Source organism: Paralichthys olivaceus, chromosome 3 (genome assembly GCF_024713975.1).
Source record: "Paralichthys olivaceus isolate ysfri-2021 chromosome 3, ASM2471397v2, whole genome shotgun sequence".
In the NCBI taxonomy this organism is placed as follows: Eukaryota; Metazoa; Chordata; class Actinopteri; order Pleuronectiformes; family Paralichthyidae; genus Paralichthys; species Paralichthys olivaceus.
The window spans coordinates 1224131-1244590 of NC_091095.1; the positions used below are offsets into that span (position 1 = coordinate 1224131).

The 20460-nt window shown below is 45.6% G+C and overlaps 1 protein-coding gene across 2 annotated transcripts in view; it reads right to left on the minus strand.

Moving 5' to 3' along the window:
* Positions 1-12582, minus strand: part of pik3r3b (phosphoinositide-3-kinase, regulatory subunit 3b (gamma)) — a 142595-nt gene extending 130013 nt beyond the window's left edge. The window contains exons 1-2 of one of the 2 annotated variants that reach the window (XM_069522721.1): positions 12258-12582; positions 10838-11903 (exon numbers count right to left, since the gene is read on the minus strand). In XM_069522721.1, coding sequence (XP_069378822.1) covers positions 10838-11168 — 331 coding nt within the window. In that variant the 5' untranslated portion in view covers positions 11169-11903; positions 12258-12582. Of the gene's footprint in view, positions 1-10837; positions 11912-12257 lie in introns of both variants that reach the window. The other variant, XM_069522720.1, reaches the window with a different exon arrangement.
* Positions 12583-20460: the final 7878 nt, after the last annotated feature.

Consider the following 20460-nt stretch of genomic DNA (forward strand, 5'->3'; position numbering starts at 1 on the left):
TAAAGTTAATAACTCGTAGTGGACATGTGGCTGCAGCCTGCGAGGCGTCACAGCCCAGATGATTAAAATGATATTCAAAGAATACGATCAGCATAATGAAGCAGCGAGGATCAGACGTGCGACATGAGAATCAAATCCATCTGCTGAGCGGTGACACCACAGTGCCCCCCGTCACACATCACTGCTGCAGGTTTGTCTGGACGTCCTGACGGAGCCGGGCGACAGAGATCTGCCTCGGGACGCTCATTTGTCTTCAGTGTCATTTTAGCCATCAAAGACGGATCTCGGGCCAACGCACGCACACACACACACACACACACACACACACACACACACACACACACACACACACACACTGGACACACCTGAAAGACTCTGATGTCACAGTGGACAGGAGATAAATGTTTGGAGGAGGATATGAACTGAGGCCTGAGGTTTGTCTGTGGAAATTTTCTGTCAGTTTTCGAGGAGCTGATCCTCCCTCCCTCTCTCCCTCTCTCCCTCCCTCCCTCGCTCCCTCCCTCCCTCGCTCCTCTGAGAAGATGAAACCCAACAGGAAGAGGAAGACGGCTCCGTGCGGTCAGAACAGGAAGCACTGCTGCACGAGAGAAACACCGACCTCCCTCTCCTCCAGCATAAAGCATCCCCTCTTGTCTCGAGCATAAAGAAACTCACATAATCAGGTTTCATGGAGTAAATCCTGCGTCAGCTCGAGCTGCTGCAGATCCTGGATCAGTGAGACGTGTCGGAGGCTGAGATTCAGCTCACATCAGAGAGATTCCATCACAGCTCCGTTTACATGGAGCCTTTCATTCCAGTAATCCGGACTCACTGCTGGTGAACGTGTGAAGTTACAGCAACGAGAGAAGAATCGCAGAGAAGATGAAGATGAAAGGTTTTTATGAAACAAAGAGCGTCTCTGTCTAATATGAAGAGAATCAGTTTGTCAATGAACAGCAGGACAACACACTTCTGTTTTCTGTCTTTCACTAAACAAACTGAGTGGCTGGACACGTGTGTGTGTGTGTGTATGTGTGTGTGTGTCTCTGTGTGTGTGTCTCTGTGTGTGTGTCTCTGTCCCTACACACCCCTGGCTTAACAGAGTCTCTTTTCACCTCAAAATCTCTCCAGATGGCAACACATAATCCCAAATGGCTTCTGTGGCAAACACACACACACACACACGCACACACACACACACACACACACACACACACACACACACACACACACACACACAGTCCTCTCTCTCTGTACCAGTGGTGCCAGGCATCATTACACAATGCTCTTTTCATCCTCAAACACTAAAACAATGGTTCATTCGAGAACAGAGGTTTGGTTGGTGTGTGTGTGTGTGTGTGTGTGTGTGTGTGTGTGTGTGTGTGTGTGTGTGTGTGTGTGTCAGATAACCTCTAAATCTGCAGCTGTGTTATATTTCACAGCCGAATTCAACACTTCTCCTCTTGAAACCTTCTGTTTGAGCCGAACTCACGTCAACGTGAACTGAACGACCAGCGGCTGCAGCCCAACATCATCAGCACCATCTGACGTCATCCCCTCAGGTCGTCCAGAGACAAGATCACGATACTGACGGTACTTTTAAAGTGACGGTGTACTGGTTTCAGATCAGCTCTTAAAGTCTCAATCATGATTAAACTTCAACAACAAGATGTGAAACCTGGAAAACTCACAAAAGCCAAGATGTCCTGTCTGCCATGTCTCCAGAGCTTTTAATAAAACGATGAATCAAATGAAGTAGAAGACATGTGAGAAAAATATCGGATTTAACTTCGCGCTCGCGGGTAATTACATTTCTATAGTTAACTCCAGTGACGCTGAGAGGTTGAAAACACAATGACAATTTAACGATGAGGACGAACAACAAATAAACAAGAGCTGCTCTCATATGCAGATGCAGTTTTTATGAAGCCACTTCATGTTAAATGTTTTGTAATAGCCTTTATAAAGTGCTCGTTAATACCAACGTGCAGCTGCACAAATGTAACGCATTAGAACCCTGAAACACATTACCACCGCCGCCGAGATTAAAAAACGAGCGTCGACACGGCTGCTGGAATTAAAGCGGTCAAATGACTTGTGCCGGAGTCTATCGAGAGACTTCAGAGGGCATTAAAACGCAGCGAGGAGGAGAGCAGGGCCGTAAAAAGCCATGAGGTTTTATAGGTGCCCATAAACAGGAGGGACAGCGATGGCGTGAACGAGAGAGCGAGCAGGTCTCTGCCGGTCGGAGCAATTTCTCTCAGTCCTTCTTTTCCCCTCTGAACATAAAACCTGGTGTCGAGTCGCTGCACACGCACCAGGGAGGGGCAGGATTTACAGGTGGAGGCTCGACGGTTTATCGTGCGGCTGCAGGAACATCGCCGCAGAGCAACACAGCACGTTTCTGTTTTTCACTTTATGACGTCACCGAGAGCTCGACACACACACACACACAGTGGTTCCAGTATTTACAGACTCAACACATTTAAACTCGACTTCTTATTGTCCAACAAAACATCGTATTTCTGACATGGACGAAGCTTTTAAACTTATTTTCAGACCTTCAAAGAAAATAAAACCAGCTTTATTTAGATGTAATTAATTCCAGGACGAAGAAAACATTTTGGTTTCCTGCTGCAAACATGTTTCCAAACCAAAGGAAACCTGTTTGTGTTTAGCGGGTGCGTCCGCATTGTTCTGTTCTTTTACGGCCGTCGAGTAAATCCTCCTCTGCTCTCGGCTCAGCGCAGTGATTCCAAGGCCAATTAGGCAGCCAGTTAAAATAAAAGCTTTATTGACAACATCTCTCTGCGTCCTGATTGGCTGAGCCCGCAGCCGCTCGCTCCGCTCTGTGACCTCAACCTCTCTCTCGCAGTCGTACTCCCAGGACGCCACGCTGCAGTTTAACAGAGCGTCCAGGTGGGTCACCGCCGCGCAGCATCAAAGACTTCACACCGCCGGTCTCCCAGGATCCTCGGCTCCTGTTTTATTCATCAGCGTTCACCGTGTTTATCTGAATCACCCTCTCCTCGCGCTGAACGCCGCTTCGCCCTATTTGTCAATTTAACACAGGCGCCGTGTGGACCTTCGTAATTGACTTTCAAAACAGAGACAATAAATCTCACCTTCACCGCAAACAATAACACTTCAGAGATTAGAGGCATTAGCATTCAGCAGGAGGGACGAGGCTCAGGCGGTTCCACTGGAACACAAACACTTAAATATACTGGGCTTTTATTTTGGAGGTAAAAGGTTTATAAAAGAGCTAGAGAGTAAAAGCTAAACAAAAAATTCTTAAAGTGTCATGATCGAATGTGTCATGGCAAAATGCCCAACTCAGCGCCTGGCGACGCCCCGTATTTCCCATGAAGCACTGCAAGGTTTGCATGGATTTCTTCACACGAGCTAGATTTGCGATGCTCTTCGTCGAGATTCGTGTCGGTGAAGAAGTTAAGAGACGTTGAGCAGCTGGATCAAATTTAATCTGACTGATTTGATGAGATTAAAACTTTCGTCACCTCCTCTGCCACTGAATAAATCTCTCTGGTTTATCCAATGAGAGTAAAACATCAATCTACATATTAATGTAACGGAGGACAAATTTAAAGTCTCCTTCACGTAAAATAGAATACAAATATAAATACGAAAACACATTTACAAAATCGAACAGTGTTTTCCCCACAATGCACCTGGTCCCCCATCAGAATCTATTCCAGGAGCATTTCATCAGAGCGGCTCACAGATCCTGACGAATGCAGCTGCACCGAGAGCGTCAGAGCAGAAACAGCTGTATCTTTAATTTCTCTCACTTATACATGCAGAGACGTCGTGTTTCTAATATATGAGGAGACGCGTTTCATAAATCTAAATACTGAGATAAAGGTCGGACGTGTTGCTGTTTGTCACAGGTAATGAATCATTTCTGAACCAGCAGCGAAGCCACACCAGAACATTTCAGATCTGCAGAAACAAATGTAAACTGATGATGTTCACGTGGATTATTCGTCTTGGTTTGACGACGTTTCTTCGTGGGAACGTTTTACAAGATGTCACACCTCTCTCATCTAATTCTTCTTCTCCTCGTGTTTTACAGGCCTCGTTTTATTTCTTTATCTCCCGTTTAACACGTTTTCATTACCACTGCATCTCGTTACGACTCCGCAAGCCACAGCACAAATGGCTGAGTCAGCAGAGAGACGCTCGTCACGACGCACGCAGCGCTGCATCGCGCCGCTTGGAGTCGCAGTGAGGGAGGTGGGCCGACGCACTGCGCCGCATCACACTGCAGTGCTGCGGTTACAGCCGGAGGAGGAACATCAGGCTGTGTGGGGGAAAATCTTTACTTTACGTGAATCAAAAGAAAAAATATTTGGTTTTGTTTTAACATTATTAGAGAATCATGCAGGTTTTCTGGTCAATTATAATAAAATCTTTATATTTCGTTGTGGTCCAGGAAACATTCACAAATATCAGAATGTCTGAAATAAATTCAGTTATTAGAATATATATTGTATGGACAAAGATTTATGTATTCATTATATTATAGCCACGATAATATCCAGACCCTGAAAACTAAATGTCTGCGTGTTTATCTGGGTTTTAAAACCTCCGAACATTGTCAGTGAATTACTTGTCGTGTTATTTTGTCACCGATGTTTTGGGTTTAAAGCTCGACACATCCTCGTGTTTCTGGTTTAATTTCAGACTTGATGTCAAACTGAAGATTTGAATGAACAACACAACATGGAAGTGAAGAAAGTTCACCGATGGTTCAGAAAGAAACAGAACTGAAATAAGAAAAGACGGAGACGAAAAGAGTTTTCCTCTCGTTTCTTCATCTTCACACGAGACAGAGAAAACATCTGGCCTTCAGAACAACACACACACACACACACACACACACACACACACACTAAACACAGAGCTACAGGTCGAGCTACAAATGAGGCCGTTCAGTCCGAGGAGCTTGTGAAGCTGAGGCTCATCGATCCCCTGAACTCATCCCACCACGTCGAGCACACACACACACACACACACACGAGTGAACACAACACACACACTTCCATACTAGTCATTACACAGTCGCTCTGTCAGGCCGACAATCAGTGCTGTGTTTCCTCTTCTCTCCCTCTCTCTCCCCCTCTCTCTCCCTCCCTCTCATTGTGTTTGATCTCCCAGTCATTATCCAGCGCAGCAGCGTTTCATCAGCCCCTCGATCGCATCGACCGGCTGCTCGGAGATGACTCACCTCCGAGGACACGGACACTCAAGACTGTTGTGCAGTGAAATGTCCAGGAAATTTGTCTTTTGTGTAGCAAGTGTGTGTGAAGCAGCAGATCGTCGACTCGTCCACAACAACAGGAACATGTGGGGACGTTCAGGCGAGGGGCGGAGCCTGTAGAGCAGCAGGAGGCGGGACATGACGTCTAAACTGTGTAAAGATCAGTGTTGTTGTTTACAGCTCGTCCATGCCGGCGTCGGCCCTCATCACCAAAACATCTGGAACCTCCTCGTCTTTCCAAGTGGACGTCTTCGTCTTCTGCGTGTACGACTCCTCTTCTTCATCCTGAGACGTTGGTGTTCTTCAGTTTCACGTCTGTCACGTGTTAGAAACCTCAGAGACACGTCATCAAGCACATGGACTCACTCTGACACTTTACAGATGTTTCACTAGGAGGCTGCAGGAGAAGATCCAGAAAATGTCCAGAGACACTGACTCAGACGTTTGAGTTCTCACATTCAGATCCTTCAGCCCCCCCCTCCCCCTCCCCCCACCTGAAGACAAAGCTTCTGTCTCCAGGTGACCAGCACCGAGGTCGTTCATGCAGCCGCGAAGTTCAGGATTCTTCTGCAAACTGAATTCAAACAGTTAATCACATGTGTCAGGATTTTGGACGATGTTGGATGTAGAAGTCTGAAAACCCTCACAGCTCATTATTTTTCAGTTTTGTTCTTGTCGGCTTTGCAGATGTGACGCAGAAGCCTCGGTGCATGTGTGAGGTCGTGTTTCTGTCTTTGTCAGGACATTCTGCCGCCGCCTCACTTCTTCAAATGGCTTTTTGAAGAGTTAAAACTCTCGACCTGAATCCAGCTCCGTCAGTTCTTGTCTGACACTAAAGCTCGACGCTGTATCACAACTACTTTACTTGACCAAACTCTTACGATCAAAGTGTGAGAACGAGCCGTCGCTGTCTCGTCTTCCACATCTAATTGCATCTCTCTTTCACATGAAAGTGAGACAGAGAGCGAAGAGCTGCAGAGCTGCAGATAAAAGCCGTCGTGTGCTTTATCACAGCGGAGCAGAGCGTTACGTGCTAATAGCCCGTGAGCGTCGGCGTGAACTCTGATTACCTCAACAGTTCTGTCGGTAGAGAGCGACGAGCAGCCATTCATTAGCTCTCTGTCATAATTAATGCTGCACGGAGACGCTCACCTCAGGGAAGGGTGAGGCGTCAGGTTGGGAGATGTGGGGGGGCGTTCACAGCCACACAGTGTCAGATAGCGTTACACATTGATTAGTGCCCTGAGCCCTGTTAGCTATCACACCTGACTGAATCAGCCTGAAGAAGAGGAGAGGCTGCAGAGGAAGAGGAAGAAAGGATGAGGAGATAAAAAGAAAGTATAAAGAAACCACAGGGAAAAATGTTGCTCGACTTTGGGCGAGAAGCACCGAGTTATTTCCAACTTCATAAAACTCTGAACTGAGGAGGAAGTGAGGAGGTTCATCAGAGCAGCTGCAGCAGGAAACAGGTTTAACGAGAGACCAGAACTATGAATAAACAAGATCGGCTCCGGCTTCTTCTTCTCTCTCTTTAGACGCTGACTCAGCACTTTCTCTGCACGATGTTATGATGTCGTTGAGCTTCCAGGCGATGGTGCGTAAAACAGCTTGAGTGTTTGTGACACTTGAACTGTTGTTTTCATCTTAGGAACAATGTGCAACGGAGGGTTTCGTCTCTGTATCAAAAGAAAACCCAGCGAGGACGGAGAGTTTCCTTTAGCTGGTTTACTCTCATTTAAAAAACTTCCCAGACCTGCTAGTGCGTGAAACTATTGGCAGTATTTTATTTAGCACGTGATAAAAACTGCTAAACTACTAGTGAGACTGGTGAGTCGTGTGATGAACCGAACGACTCGTAGAAATAACTTCTCCACTCCTCTGCCACAGACACAGAAGCTTGAATCCAGCCCTGACTTTAAACAGATGATTTATATCTGAGTTTATTTACATCGACCGTTTCCTGATCAATCCTGTCCCAGGAAAAAACCTCACGGAGCAGTAAAACAGAGCAGGGCGTTCCAGAGTGTCAGCGGTGATGGAGGCAGCAGATGAGTTAGCTGCACACAGGCCTCGCTGCTCTCCTCCTCTTCCTCGTCCTCCTGCTGCTAAGAAACTACTGCTGCCGCTGATTTGTGACTGCAGGAATGTGGCACGTCAGGCCGCCAGTGCAGCAGCCAATCAATTATTCAGGACAAACACGGCGCTCTGCGGCTGCAGGATGCTGGGAAGATGGACTAGATGGATGGACTGAGGAAAGGAGGAGAGAAGGAGAGGAACGAGGGAGGGAGGGACGAGTGGCTCAGCTATTACTATAACTAAAAGCATCAGCACAGCGAGCGGGGGCAGATGGAAATGAGAGCGATGTTTACCCGAGTGGTGCGGATGTTATTTATATAAGACAGACTCAACCCGCTCCCATAAAGCAGACGGGCAGCCAGACAATTAAAGAGAGCGGAGAGGCGGCAGAGGATGGAGAGAACACTGCTCTGCGTCTGACCTATTTAGCAAATGAGGATCTGAACGCAGTGTGCAGCAGCCGGGCCTCAGACGGAGAGAACCACCCAGTAAAACACGCTCATCAAAGTCTGCAGGCAGAAAAGCTCTTTAAGTGGGGCAGCCTGTTTCACAGCGCTTTTTACATTTGGGGTTAAATTTCTCCTCGACGCCGTCTGTTTGTGCTCGCTCTTAAATCCATCATCAAAAAAAAAAAGAGAAAAAGAAACTGCAGTGGCTCTGAGGGGAAACACACAGGAACAACGTGTACTGAGGGTTTCAAGTCAAACATAGACGGTGATTCAGCTCCGGTGCAGAGAGCAGAGCTGCAGGAGTCGCCAGCGAGCCACACGACGTCTGAGTGATTCTGAGAACTGCAGCGTCAATGAGAAATACGCTCATTGATCGGCCGCTCCCCGAGTTCATGCGGCCGCTCCCCGAGTTCATGCGGCCGCTCGTGAATCACAGGACGACGCAGCGTCATCGGAAACACACCTGAGGATTCATGTGCAGAGAAAAATGTACATTTGGACAGAGTGCTTCGTTTTTACAGATCAATCCGGTTTGTTTTGTTTCTGACTGTTTCCGTCGGTTGTGGTCTGAGGTGTTGATGACATCATCAGTTTGACAGTTAAGTGTGTTGAAAGATTTGCTTCCTGAGGCTGGTCGCTCGATCCGGGCTCCATCACGTGAGCAGGTTTTCCTCTCTGCAGACCTGGACTCTGTTTTATTCTGACGTCATGTTGTTCGTCTCTCGACTGTTTCTGGAGGATCGAATGTGTGATTCTGTTTGTTTGTCTATTTATCTAAACTGTGTGTAAATGTCGGTCTGTTTGATTCTGCAGGTGTGTGTGAAGGTGTGAGTCCAGTTTGCACATAAAAAAAAAACCCTGTCACATTTAAATATTGTGTTTTTTGAATGCAACACAATTTGTTATTGTGTTTTTAAGTATTGACTGTTCACACGGTTGGTTAATGAGCATCAGCTGATTGATGGGAGAAAATCTAATCTAATGAAACACATGCAGAAACATCAGCTGAGGACATTTATTTAGAGGCAAAAAAATAAGGCAAAAGTAAAACATATAAGTGAAAATGCTGAATCTGGATGATTCATAGAGGAGTTTAAATTGTGTTTCTCTGTTTCCAGGCGTCAACAACAAACCTGATGAGCAAACAAATCAAAACTACAACATAAAGATCCTCAGGAGGAATCTGTAGGAAACACTGATATGAATCTGAAGCTGCTCGTCTGAATATTCAGTCGAACACAACATCTGCAGGAAAACCAACAATGACACAACATGTGAGCAGATCCTCACAACATCATTCACTCTGACTTCGGTTCCACAGAACATGAGAGGAGGAACACGTCCAGTAAACATGACCTCAGAGGAGGAGACGCTCAGAGCTGCTGGTTTGGATGATGAGTGTCATCAGCAGACACATCTGCAGCCTGAGCAGAACTCCTCTATCCACACTATCGATCGCTCTCTAACTGGGGATTGTATGCACGAGGTAAAAGTACATAAAAGCTTTACAAGAGTTTTCACCCTGCGAGCATCTAAATATAAAAATTCCACAAACCTGCATTTTCCCAAAAAAAGTCTGAAGTGATCGAGGCTGGTTGAAAATGCTTTTTACACCTCGGGCTCGGTTTCTCCTCTTCCCACTTTTACTTTAAATTAATTATTACAAAAAGACAGAAATAAGATTCTGCAGCAGCGACGGACACAACTTGCACGCTACTGTTCCGCAGTATTTGTATTTATAACTGGAGGAGAAGATAGAATGAGAGATGAGAAATGTGAGCGCTGGTTCAGTTCAGGTGCAGAGAGGAGAGCTGAACGTGTCCCAATGAATCTGAATGAATCTGAGAACTGCAGCGTCAATGAGAAACACGTTCATTGATCGGTCGCTTCCTGAGCTCAGGGATTTCAGAATGGACGCCGCAGCTTCTCCGTCCAAACGACTCGTGAGCTGTGAAACGTCAGAGGTTTTTACTGAGGCCAGAGTTTTTTAAAGTTCCACAGAGCGTCAGGCTGCGTCTTCTTCTATAGTACGACAGAAGTTCAAGGTCATGCATGTTTTCAGGTGACACTTTTTTCTGACATGGAACTAAAACGCTCATCTGGACGACGTGTCGGAGTGAACGCAGCCTCAGTGGAGGAGTTCACGTCTAAATGTTTGGATTAGAGAGAAGCTCCATACTTTCCCAGAGTCATAAACATAAAGTGAGACAGAACTTTGTATTTAGTGTAGTCACCAGAACAACACAAATCATCGACATCAAACTAAGAGAATAAACTAATGTTGGGTGAGGAGCCATTTTGTCTGAGTCTGTGAAACCACTGCATTAGTGCAGTGGTTTCCCAAACTAGAGGTCGGGACCCTCAGAGGGTCACGAGACGTCGAGAGAGGGTCCGAATGTGACAAATACAATTAGAAACAACATGTTTCAGCCATGAACTCAGAAATATGACTTATTATTATTATTAAATGCAAACAAGCTCAAATCATTTCCTCTGTTTGCTTCAACTACGTCCAAGTTGATGTGAGTCACAAGTCTCAAGAGTGTTTGTTTCTTAAACCAACATTTTAATATCAGAGTCTTTCGACACCACACTCACTGACATTAAAGACTCACAGAAGAACACTACCTGTTCGTGGTCACACTGACGCACAACAAACTCAACACAGCTACAAACTCGTTCACACAATCACAGCGTCCCGGGTCACAAACCATGGTGTTTGGAGAAAGTGTTCGTTTTGATTCAAATCCTTCAGAATCAGGAGAAAGAGGGAACAACCCCCCCCCCCCCCCACAATACACAAAGTTATGTCATGCGGTGTAAACAGGAAGTGAACTTCTGAGTTTCCGTTAATCCAGATTAAAACAAACCAGAGTTTTGAAACTAAAACCAACTAAATTCTGAAAGCGTATCCGTGTGGACGCAGCCCGTCACTGAAGTGGTTTCAGATGTTTGTGCATCTTCAAGGAAGAACTCGACTTCGTCTTACGCTAGCAAACAAAACAACGATCCTTTAGGGGGCAGCACTCACCTGAAGCAGCAGCTGCTCCCGGCTGTTGCCCTCCAGGGGTCGGTGGCACGGGCCTGGGCCAGGATTTAGCCACAGGAAGTCCGACTCTCATCACGCCGACGTACTCCACAAACGTCCCTGGGAAGTCTCCCTTCTCTTTGGTCCTCTCGTTGGTGCCGTGCAGCCAGCCTTTGGGGCTCCGCTCGTCCCCCTCCTGGTACTCCAGCCCCGCCGTCGCCACCAGCGAGGCCTTGGGGACGGTGAGCAGGTCGCCCGGCTGGAGGCTGATGTCATCTCCACGTTCCCGCTTGTACTCGAAGATCGCCCGGTACTGGAAACTGTCAGACGCCATGGTGACGGGATGTCATGGGATGATGTTGCCTGAGAATTTGCTGTGAATCGAAAGCCTTGAAAAATACCAAACGGAAACTCTGTCGGTTAAAAATCCCTGAGGTGAAACTCGACCGAAACCTGGGAAACCTGTGGGGCCGCCTGAGATCTGCTGCGTCGTGCTGACGAGGACGACAAAGTGGAAATGATAAAAATCTGATCCCTGAGGTGGAATTCGACACCTTTCTTCTTCTGCAGCTTCCTGAGGCGCAGCTTCAAACTTTCCTCGTACAAAAGTCGTCCGAACGGAGCGGAACAGTCGTCCGGTCTTTGCTTCGGTCCTGATGTCGGTGAAATGTCCTTGCAGTTTTTTCTTAAATCCACAGTGTGAAGCCAGACAGCCACAGTCCGAGGCCTGCAGGCTTTTGTGAATCAAACAAGCGCAGAGGACTGACGAGCCTCCACAATGTGTCTGTGTTGCATGGAGGGGACGAAAGGGGGAAGGGGTCGAGGGGGGGGGGCTGGACGGTGTGGAAACTGGAGGCTGGCACAGTTCTGCAGGACGGGGTGACCTCCAAACGACGCCTCCGCAGGATGTTGGGATATGAATGAGACAGAGCCTGCACACACACACACACACACACACACCTGAGCAAAATCCACTGCACTGCAGAACTTGGCTTCTCATTCAGAGCGTCCCTGTGTGCACCCCCTCAATGGGATCCTGCAGCGTCGCCCCTCCTCCTCCTCCGGGCTCCTGCAAAACTTGAATTAAAGTTGGAATATTAACATCTCACACTTTTTTTTAAAGGATTCAAAGTGAAAACTCAAAGACAGGGATCTGACCTGAGAGCAGTTCTTACACGTCAGAGATAAAAAAAACATCAACATGAACATTTGGGAATCACAAGGTTCAGAGAATAATGTGATTTCAATGAGATGAGAACGTTGAGATGTCTCCTGCTGGAGCAGAGATCAGACACAAGAAGCGTGACGAGGCGAATATGAAGTTGAGCCAGACAACGTGCCCGACTCAACTCGCCCTGCGTCAGTCTGCTGTCTGTCTCTCTGTCTGTCTCTCTGTCTGTCTGTCTGTCTGCAGATAACTCACCGCTACAACTGCGCCGACCCGCTCGTCTCCTGCGCCGGCGCCTCGGTGCGTAAAGCGTCCGCTCCCACACGACCCGAACCCCGCAGAGCGAGCCCAGACATCCGTGGAGCCCCGTCAGGATGAGATGGATGGATGGCGTGGCCGGTCCCGCAGACAGGCAGCCTGCTCGGTGCTGTGGAGAGCCGTGCTGATGTCAGTAGACCCCTCCTCCTCCTCCTCCTCCTCCTGTCTGCAAATTATGCCAGCGGCGGAGACGCGGCGGAGGCGCGTGTGACGCACAGACTCAGACGGTTCCTTTATTTTCTGCAGCTTCTGTAACTTGTTCTTGTTTTAATCTCAGTCTGACGTCACTGACGACGTGAAGCTGCAGAGAAGCTGATGAATTACGAAAAACAACTGTGAGAAGAAGCACAGACACCAGGAGGTTCAACAACCGACCCACAGCAGAGGTGGAGGAGGAGGAGGAGGTGGAGGAGGAGGTGGTGCTCATAGAAAGGTGGATGACAGGAAGACGCTGCAGACTGTTGTTGTCTGACGTACTCACATGACGTAGCTGCAGACAGAGGCAGACTGCTGCGTCATCAGGTGGAGCTGCAGAGCTCAGGCACAAAATGTTCAGTGAGGTGGAGGAGGAGGAAGAGGAGGTGGAGGAGGAGGAAGTGGAAGAGGAAGTGTTGGTGGAGGAGGAAGAGGAAGTGTTGATGGAGGAGGAGGAAGTGGAGGTGGAGGAGGAGGAAGTGAAAGAGGAAGTGTTGGTGGAGGAAGTGAAGGTGGAGGAGGAAGAGGAAGTGTTGGTGGAGGAGGAGGAAGTGGAGGAGGACGTGCAGGAGGAAGTGGAAGAGGAAGTGTTGGTGGAGGAGGAGGAAGTGAAGGTGGAGGAGGAAGAGGAAGTGTTGGAGGAAGTGCAGGAGGAAGTGGAGGTGGAGGAGGTGGAGACACATTCAGAGCAGGTTTAAATACATGTTTTATTCTAAAGGGGACATGAAGAAGTAAAATTCACAAAAACTAAATAGTCAAAGTAAAGTTCAGCGCTGATGTTAACTGGGATTACAGAGGAGACCTTCTCACTGATGGTGAGATGTTCAGGTTAGTTTCCTGGTCAGTCGGTGACTTTAAATAAATGTTTGAATTAAAAAATGTATATTTTATTTCACAATCTTTATGAGTTCCTTCAAAGTATGTTCTCATTTCTCCTGTCACATCATCTCGTTCATGTTAAATCTTCTTCTCTCATGTTCAGCCTCTTTCATTTTGCTCCTCTGAATAACTGGAATACAAATAAAGAGGCTATTTCCATCTCGTGCGTTTTCACACCAGACGCACTTGACTGAACTCTCTTGATGGTATTAGGAATGTGTGCAGAATAAAAATAAACTAATTAAACCCACAGCATAAATTATCATCAGGCAGATCTGCATGAAAAAGACAAAAAGCCAAACCTCCGAGGATTAGTGCGACGCTCGTCTGTTGATATTCGCTGATATATTTAATGATACTTGATCTCAAAGTCTGAGATTCCCTCTCATTAAGAGTTCTGGATTTATTTCATGATCTCTATACAAAGTCCCACATGTAGCCCACATTAGTTCATATCGGTTAGATAATCGTGAATATGACTTGTTAAAACAAAAGTCTGCAGGAGCGACGATCGAACAAACAATAATAATACAATAATCAAATTGATGTGAAGTGAATTAACTGCCAGATCTAAAGTTGTAACACGTTCTTCACGAGACATTTCTCCTTTTCCCTGGACAACAACTTACATCACATCTTCCTCTCAGTAATGTCCCGGCAGCTTCGTCCTCTCATCCTGTCTTTTCGCTGCACTATTTAAATCTGTCCTTCATCCCTCTCAGCTGCTTCTAGTGTCGCACCCTGCTACACATGCAAATGTGAAGCGACAGAAATCAATAAGGAACATGTTGACAAATGAAGGAGATGTAACGGGGATAATACGGACGTTTAGTCATGCTTGTGTCTCGGTGTCAGACGAGGATGATTGTCTTCATTGTGGCTCTCGACTTCCCTCTTTGTCCTATCTCTCGTAGCGTCGTGCCAATCAGAGGGAAGAGAATCTTTACGAGAGGAGGACGAGACTTCCCAGAGGAGACGGAGGCTAGTTGCCCCAGATTAAATGTGTCAGATGATTCAGGCGCCATCATCCTCCGTCACATTGGGAGCGTGCAATTATCCTGCACATGCAAACAGCCCGTGTTCCCGTAGAGGGGATGTTTGTTGTGGACAGACGCTGATCAGTGTCGTCCCTCGTTATGGAGGTGGACTGTTTAGATTCAGTGTCCAAAATGACAACATGTCAAAAAATGGACTTGTTTTCTGGGATCTTTGCATTCTTTGATTATTAGCTTGTGTTGCTGCAGACTTCACCTCCAGCGGTATAATGTTCGAACCACCAGCACGTTCATTCTGCTGGTGCTAAAAACATAACCATGTTACAGTGGCAGCCGGAATTAATGAAGCGAACGGATTCATTCATTCTCTCCATTCGCTTGGAAAGACAATGTGAATATAGAGCTCAGTTAGGTGACGACGACAGAAACCAAAACTAACCAGATCAAATGGAAACAAAGGGACAAAGACATGAAGCTACTTCAGACTCAACAAACTATGGTTCCACCGTCATTGTTCTCCTGACATTAGTTTTGTTTCTATTTTCATTCCTGATTCAAATGAATCCTCTCTCTCTCTCTCTCTCTCTCTCTCTCTCTCTCTCCCCTGAGCAAAGCCAGAGTTATCTGCTGTGTAAATGAAGGCGTGTTGGCACCATGACGACGGGGATGAGAGGCGAGAACAGAGTCATCAGGGAGGACGAGAGTCAGATTAACATTTGCACATCCACAGAACTCAGCCACGTTCTCACCTCACAGAGAAAAGCTCTGTCAGAATGATCTTCACATAGAAATCACGTCATCGTCGTGTTTCCAGATAAACTTGACTCGATTTGTGAGATCGGGCCCAAAATCAGCCGACTATTTTTAAATTAATCCCTTTTCAGTTTGCAGCGACGATAAACAGACAAATTAATGAGTGAATGAAAAAAGTGAGCAGGACGAACAAAAACAAGTAAACGTGGGTTTTTGTTGGAAGTGTTGAAGAAGCTCGTTCCCCCGGAGCTACGACCATAATTGCATTTACAAGACGAGACGTTATAATAAATTGTTTCAGCAGCGTTTGTTCTTCAGGGCAGACTGGACAATACACATGTCTCAATATATATATATATATATATATATATATATATATATATATATATACATATATATAATATACATATATATATATATATATTTACAAGAAGCAATAGAATACTGTGGGAATTAATTAAAAGAAAGAGCATTAAATTAGGTTTCAGAGCCTGATGATAATCATCAGTTGTATTACACCACTGAAAGTGTGTGTGATGTTTGTTAGCGCCTCAGTGTCGTGTTATTTCATTGGACAAGAGGTTATTATGACTGTTGGCTCCTCCCTCCTCACACATATAACAAAGATTAGTTGTTTTTCTGCTGTTACAGATAAACCAGGGCAACCTGACAGGGTCAGAGTGCACATCATCCCACTGTGTGTGCACGTGTCTGTGTGTGTGTGTGTGTGTGTGTGTGGGAGGCGGCAGCACGTAAACACGGCCTTTACCAACCCGCCATGACCCCGGCTTTCATCCCGTCTACATGTCCTCATCAACGTGTGCGAGTGCATAACCTCACTGCAACACGCAGCTGGCAGCAGTAACGAGATGTTTTCACAGACACACACACACACACACACACACACACACCTCATTTATATAACCTCCTCTGTGCTGTGTGTTAGGACGTGCTCCAGTGAGCAGCAGGGGTCAAGAGCTCATTGGTGGCCCAGGAGCGTTTCCTCCATCATGAGCTCGCTCGGCACGTCGCTGCTCTGCCACGCCTGGAGAAACTCGCCAGATTAGACCTCGCTACGATGTCAATTCAATTACTCCTCATATTACTGCAGGGAACATTTGTTTTCCTTATCACGAGCAAACATGCGTTTTGAATTTGCAGAGAGTCGGAGCAGGGACAGTGTAAATGTTCAGAAACACCTTGGTCACGATGTGAAATGAGCACCTGGAGGATTACAGAGTTTAATCTGTGGGATTGTGTGTTTGTGCTGGAGAGTCAGACGTTTGTTCACACGTTTCATTCTCCCTGAAACAAACATCACACAACAATAATCCGGTGCTGAGAAGCTGCGGCGGTCTCAGCAGGTCAATGGCGTTGTTTGGAAAAAGTACAGCAGAGCAAGAAATAGAAGTGGGACCGAGTGTCAGGGCCGTGTTGAAGAAACATCTAGAAACATCTCTTCAGTTTTACATCCTTATCACGTTATTGGTGAAACTTATACTCAGATATAATTAACAAGAACTTTATTTTAACGCAGGCAACAGACTGATTGTCTAATATTCATCCTGTAAAAGGACACGAAGCCTAAAACTCTTTTACTCTAAAACTACGCTGCTATTCTTTGTTCTTTTTGGATTTGTAAACCTGACCCGAGCCTTTCTGAAACAATATCTGGATTCTGTCGTGTTTGCTGGGCTGTGGTCTGGATTTTTTGAGATTGTGGAAAACATTGGGCTCTTGTTGGGTTTTTTTGAATCCTGTGGGGTTCGGGTCGGGCACATTTAGTAAATCGTGTACGTGTGTTTCCTGATTTCCATTCTCATCTATTCCAACACACGATGGAACCAGGAACAAGTTTTACTTGGTGCGAGATGTAAACACACTGAGGAAAAGGTTCTTTGGTTTGACATGTCACGCTCCATGTGACAGATTCAGATATTCAGGGTGTTTTTATTTCTACAGAAGAAACTGGATTAACGGAAACATCAGCTCACAGACTCCTGAGAGCAGCGTCGTCACGGCAACCCTCCCGTTCCCTTGATTTACGTCTGTAACGTGAGATTATTCTGGCAGGGAGACGTCTCCTCATATCTCCGCAGCTTCCAGGTGACCCACTTACTCTGCATGATTGAAGTATGAGGCTTCACTCTCAGACTGGAGCATGTATATATATATATATATATATATTTGATATTTCATTTAAATATGCAGAGGCTCACGTCTGTTCCCAGAGGCGTGAAACCTTCTCCACACCTGGTGGATGACTCCGGATCTCAATTTGGAAGGAAAAGCTGCGTCCTCTGGAGAACGTCAGGCTGGTGAGGAGCGTTGAAGTGGAAAAAGGAGAGAGAGGGAGCTCTGCTTGAAACTGGAACAGATTCACAATCTTCCTCCCTCCTCATTTTTAATCCCTCGGCAGCCACCGACCACCTCGCTCGTCAAATCCCGAGCAGCAGCAGCAGCAGCAGCAGCAGCGTGGAGTAGTGGAGAGGAGAGGAGAGGGAGGACGAGAGGACAGAGGGACAGATGGATGCAGAGCTGGAAGGAGGTGATGGAGTTAGAGGAGAAGATGAGAGGAGGATGAGGAGCAGCAGAGAGGAGGCAGATGTCTCTTGATTTCATTTGGTAACCATCTCTCTGAAGGTTCATTTCTACTCAGCGTTAGCTCCAAACACAAACATTCGTACTCTGCATCGTGTCGTCCATGTTTGTTCTCGTCGTCCGAACAGTTTCATGTGTCCATGATAACGTTTCATAAACAGACGCCCTCTTGTGTTCAACGTACAGCAATGCATTTCTTTTACCATCCGCGTGTCAAACGACAGAATCCAATGAAATAAACAGCCTCTTAGCTCATTACTTTTTAAGCTAACTTCCTGTGGTCTGATCCTTTTGCAACACATCGGAGATAACGGCGGTCGCCATGGAGATAAAGACCTCGGGTTGTCTAGCATACGGACACTAACGGATACGGAGGAACCAGATGAAATGAAGCATTTCAACTTATAATTCACTGTCCACATGTTGCTACGTCTTTAACAGCCTCACACAACACTGTAGTTTACAAAACTGCAGATTTAGCCACGAACTCTGCGCTGCCCTCTAGTGGATGTGTTGCGTAACAACCACACCAACGTAAAAAAGACGCATAGAAGTAAGTGGGCAGCGATGTTAACATCGGACCCACAACACAAAACTACTTTGCTACAGGCTACAAAAACACTTCAATTCACAAGAACCCTGGTCACAGTATTTTATGGTCTGTGACACACTGACCATAAAATACTCTGTAGATAAAATACTCTGTAAATAAAATACTCTGTAGATAAAATACTCTGTAGATAAAATACTCTGTAGATAAAATACTCTGTAAATAAAATACTCTGTAGATAAAATACTCTGGAGATAAAATACTCTGTAAATAAAATAATCTGTAGATAAAATACTCTGGAGATAAAATACTCTGTAAATAAAATACTCTGTAGATAAAATACTCTGTGAATAAAATACTCTGCAGATAAAATACTCTGTCAATAAAATACTCTGTAGATAAAATACTCTGCAGATAAAATACTCTGGAGATAAAATACTCTGTAGATAAAATACTCTGTGAATAAAATACTCTGTGAATAAAATACTCTGTAGATAAAATACTCTGTAGATAAAATACTCTGTGAATAAAATACTCTGTAGATAAAATACTCTGTAGATAAAATACTCTGTAAATAAAATACTCTGTAGATAAAATACTCTGGAGATAAAATACTCTGTAAATAAAATACTCTGTAGATAAAATACTCTGTAGATAAAATACTCTGGAGATAAAATACTCTGGAGATAAAATACTCTGTAAATAAAATACTCTGTAGATAAAATACTCTGGAGATAAAATACTCTGTAAATAAAATACTCTGTAGATAAAATACTCTGTAGATAAAATACTCTGCAGATAAAATACTCTGCAGATAAAATACTCTGTAAATAAAATACTCTGTGAATAAAATACTCTGCAGATAAAATACTCTGTAAAGAGAAGTGAAGGATAACGGAGCAGATGGGGGGGGGTGGGGTCACACACTGCGCTCAGATCTCCTCATGTTGCACCATCACATCTCACTTTGCGCCTGTGATCATGAAAACAGCAGGAAAGTTAATATTCTCTGAAGCTGAAGCGAACGTCTTCAGCGGCGACGTCGAGCTCAGAAAAAGACGAGATTAGAAAAACAGAGAAACATCAGTCGAAGGTTGAATCAGACACAAGCGGCTGATTCTCTGGTGTCACAGAGGAAATCACAGCAGGTGATTCTTCTTCTGCGTCGTTCAAAGGAGGCAGGAAGTTTCTCTGCTTCTTTGTTTCCTTTGGTCGGTTTGAAGGTTTTTAGGAAGTCGAAGTTTTGCAAAATTAAAAAGCCCAAAGTCGAAGCTAGAGAAACCCCCCCCCCCCCCCCGAAAGCTCCTGAGACGTCCGAGGACACTTCATCATCGTGAAGCTTCGTGACACCTCGAGTCGGACAAAGACGTACGACGGGCTTCGAGGTTTGTTTTCTCTTATCTGGTCATGTGACACGTTCGTGAACCCTGAATGCAGCAGCTGCTTCCTCGTGTTTTCAACTTAGAAATTATGAAAGAGTCATTCCAGGTAGCAAGAGAGGAACATCGAGTGCACTCTGAAGGATTAAACGACAAAAATGATCTTCTCAGCTGCCGTAGTTGCAACGCTCGCGAATCCCAACAGAGTTTCAGTGAAGCAGCGTCTACGTTTAAATTTGGTCCAGGTTGAATCACATGCACCAGATGAGAAAACCTGCTCCGCACCAAACATCACACACTCAAAGACAAGTCAACATCTGGCTGCTAAAGCTCTGATCATCTTCCTGAACTTCATCTTTGGCTTCCTGCTGTGATTTCATCAGACACACACACACACACACACACACACACACACACGGGTGTCGTGTGATACTGTTGTGCTCTCGGAGCTTCTCTGGATATGAAACAGTCCTTTAGTTTCCTGTAAAACTCCATTAACCACAAATATTATTAGCACAGAACTAATGAGCTTCAACCTTTAATCTGAGGCTCATTTCATTTAACAGACGCGTGAAGAGAACGAGGGATGAATATCACATGTGAGTGTTTTTTATTTCATCCTTTGCTTTTATCCTCCTTTGTCTGCTTTCCCTTCCCTCTTTTTTCTTTTCCTTCTCAGTCCTCCCTTTTTACTCTGGTCTTTCTCTCTTTCCTTCTTTAGTTCTCCCCCCCTCCCCTCCTCTTCCTCCTTCCTTCTTCATTTTTAATTTAAATATTTATAAAGTTAA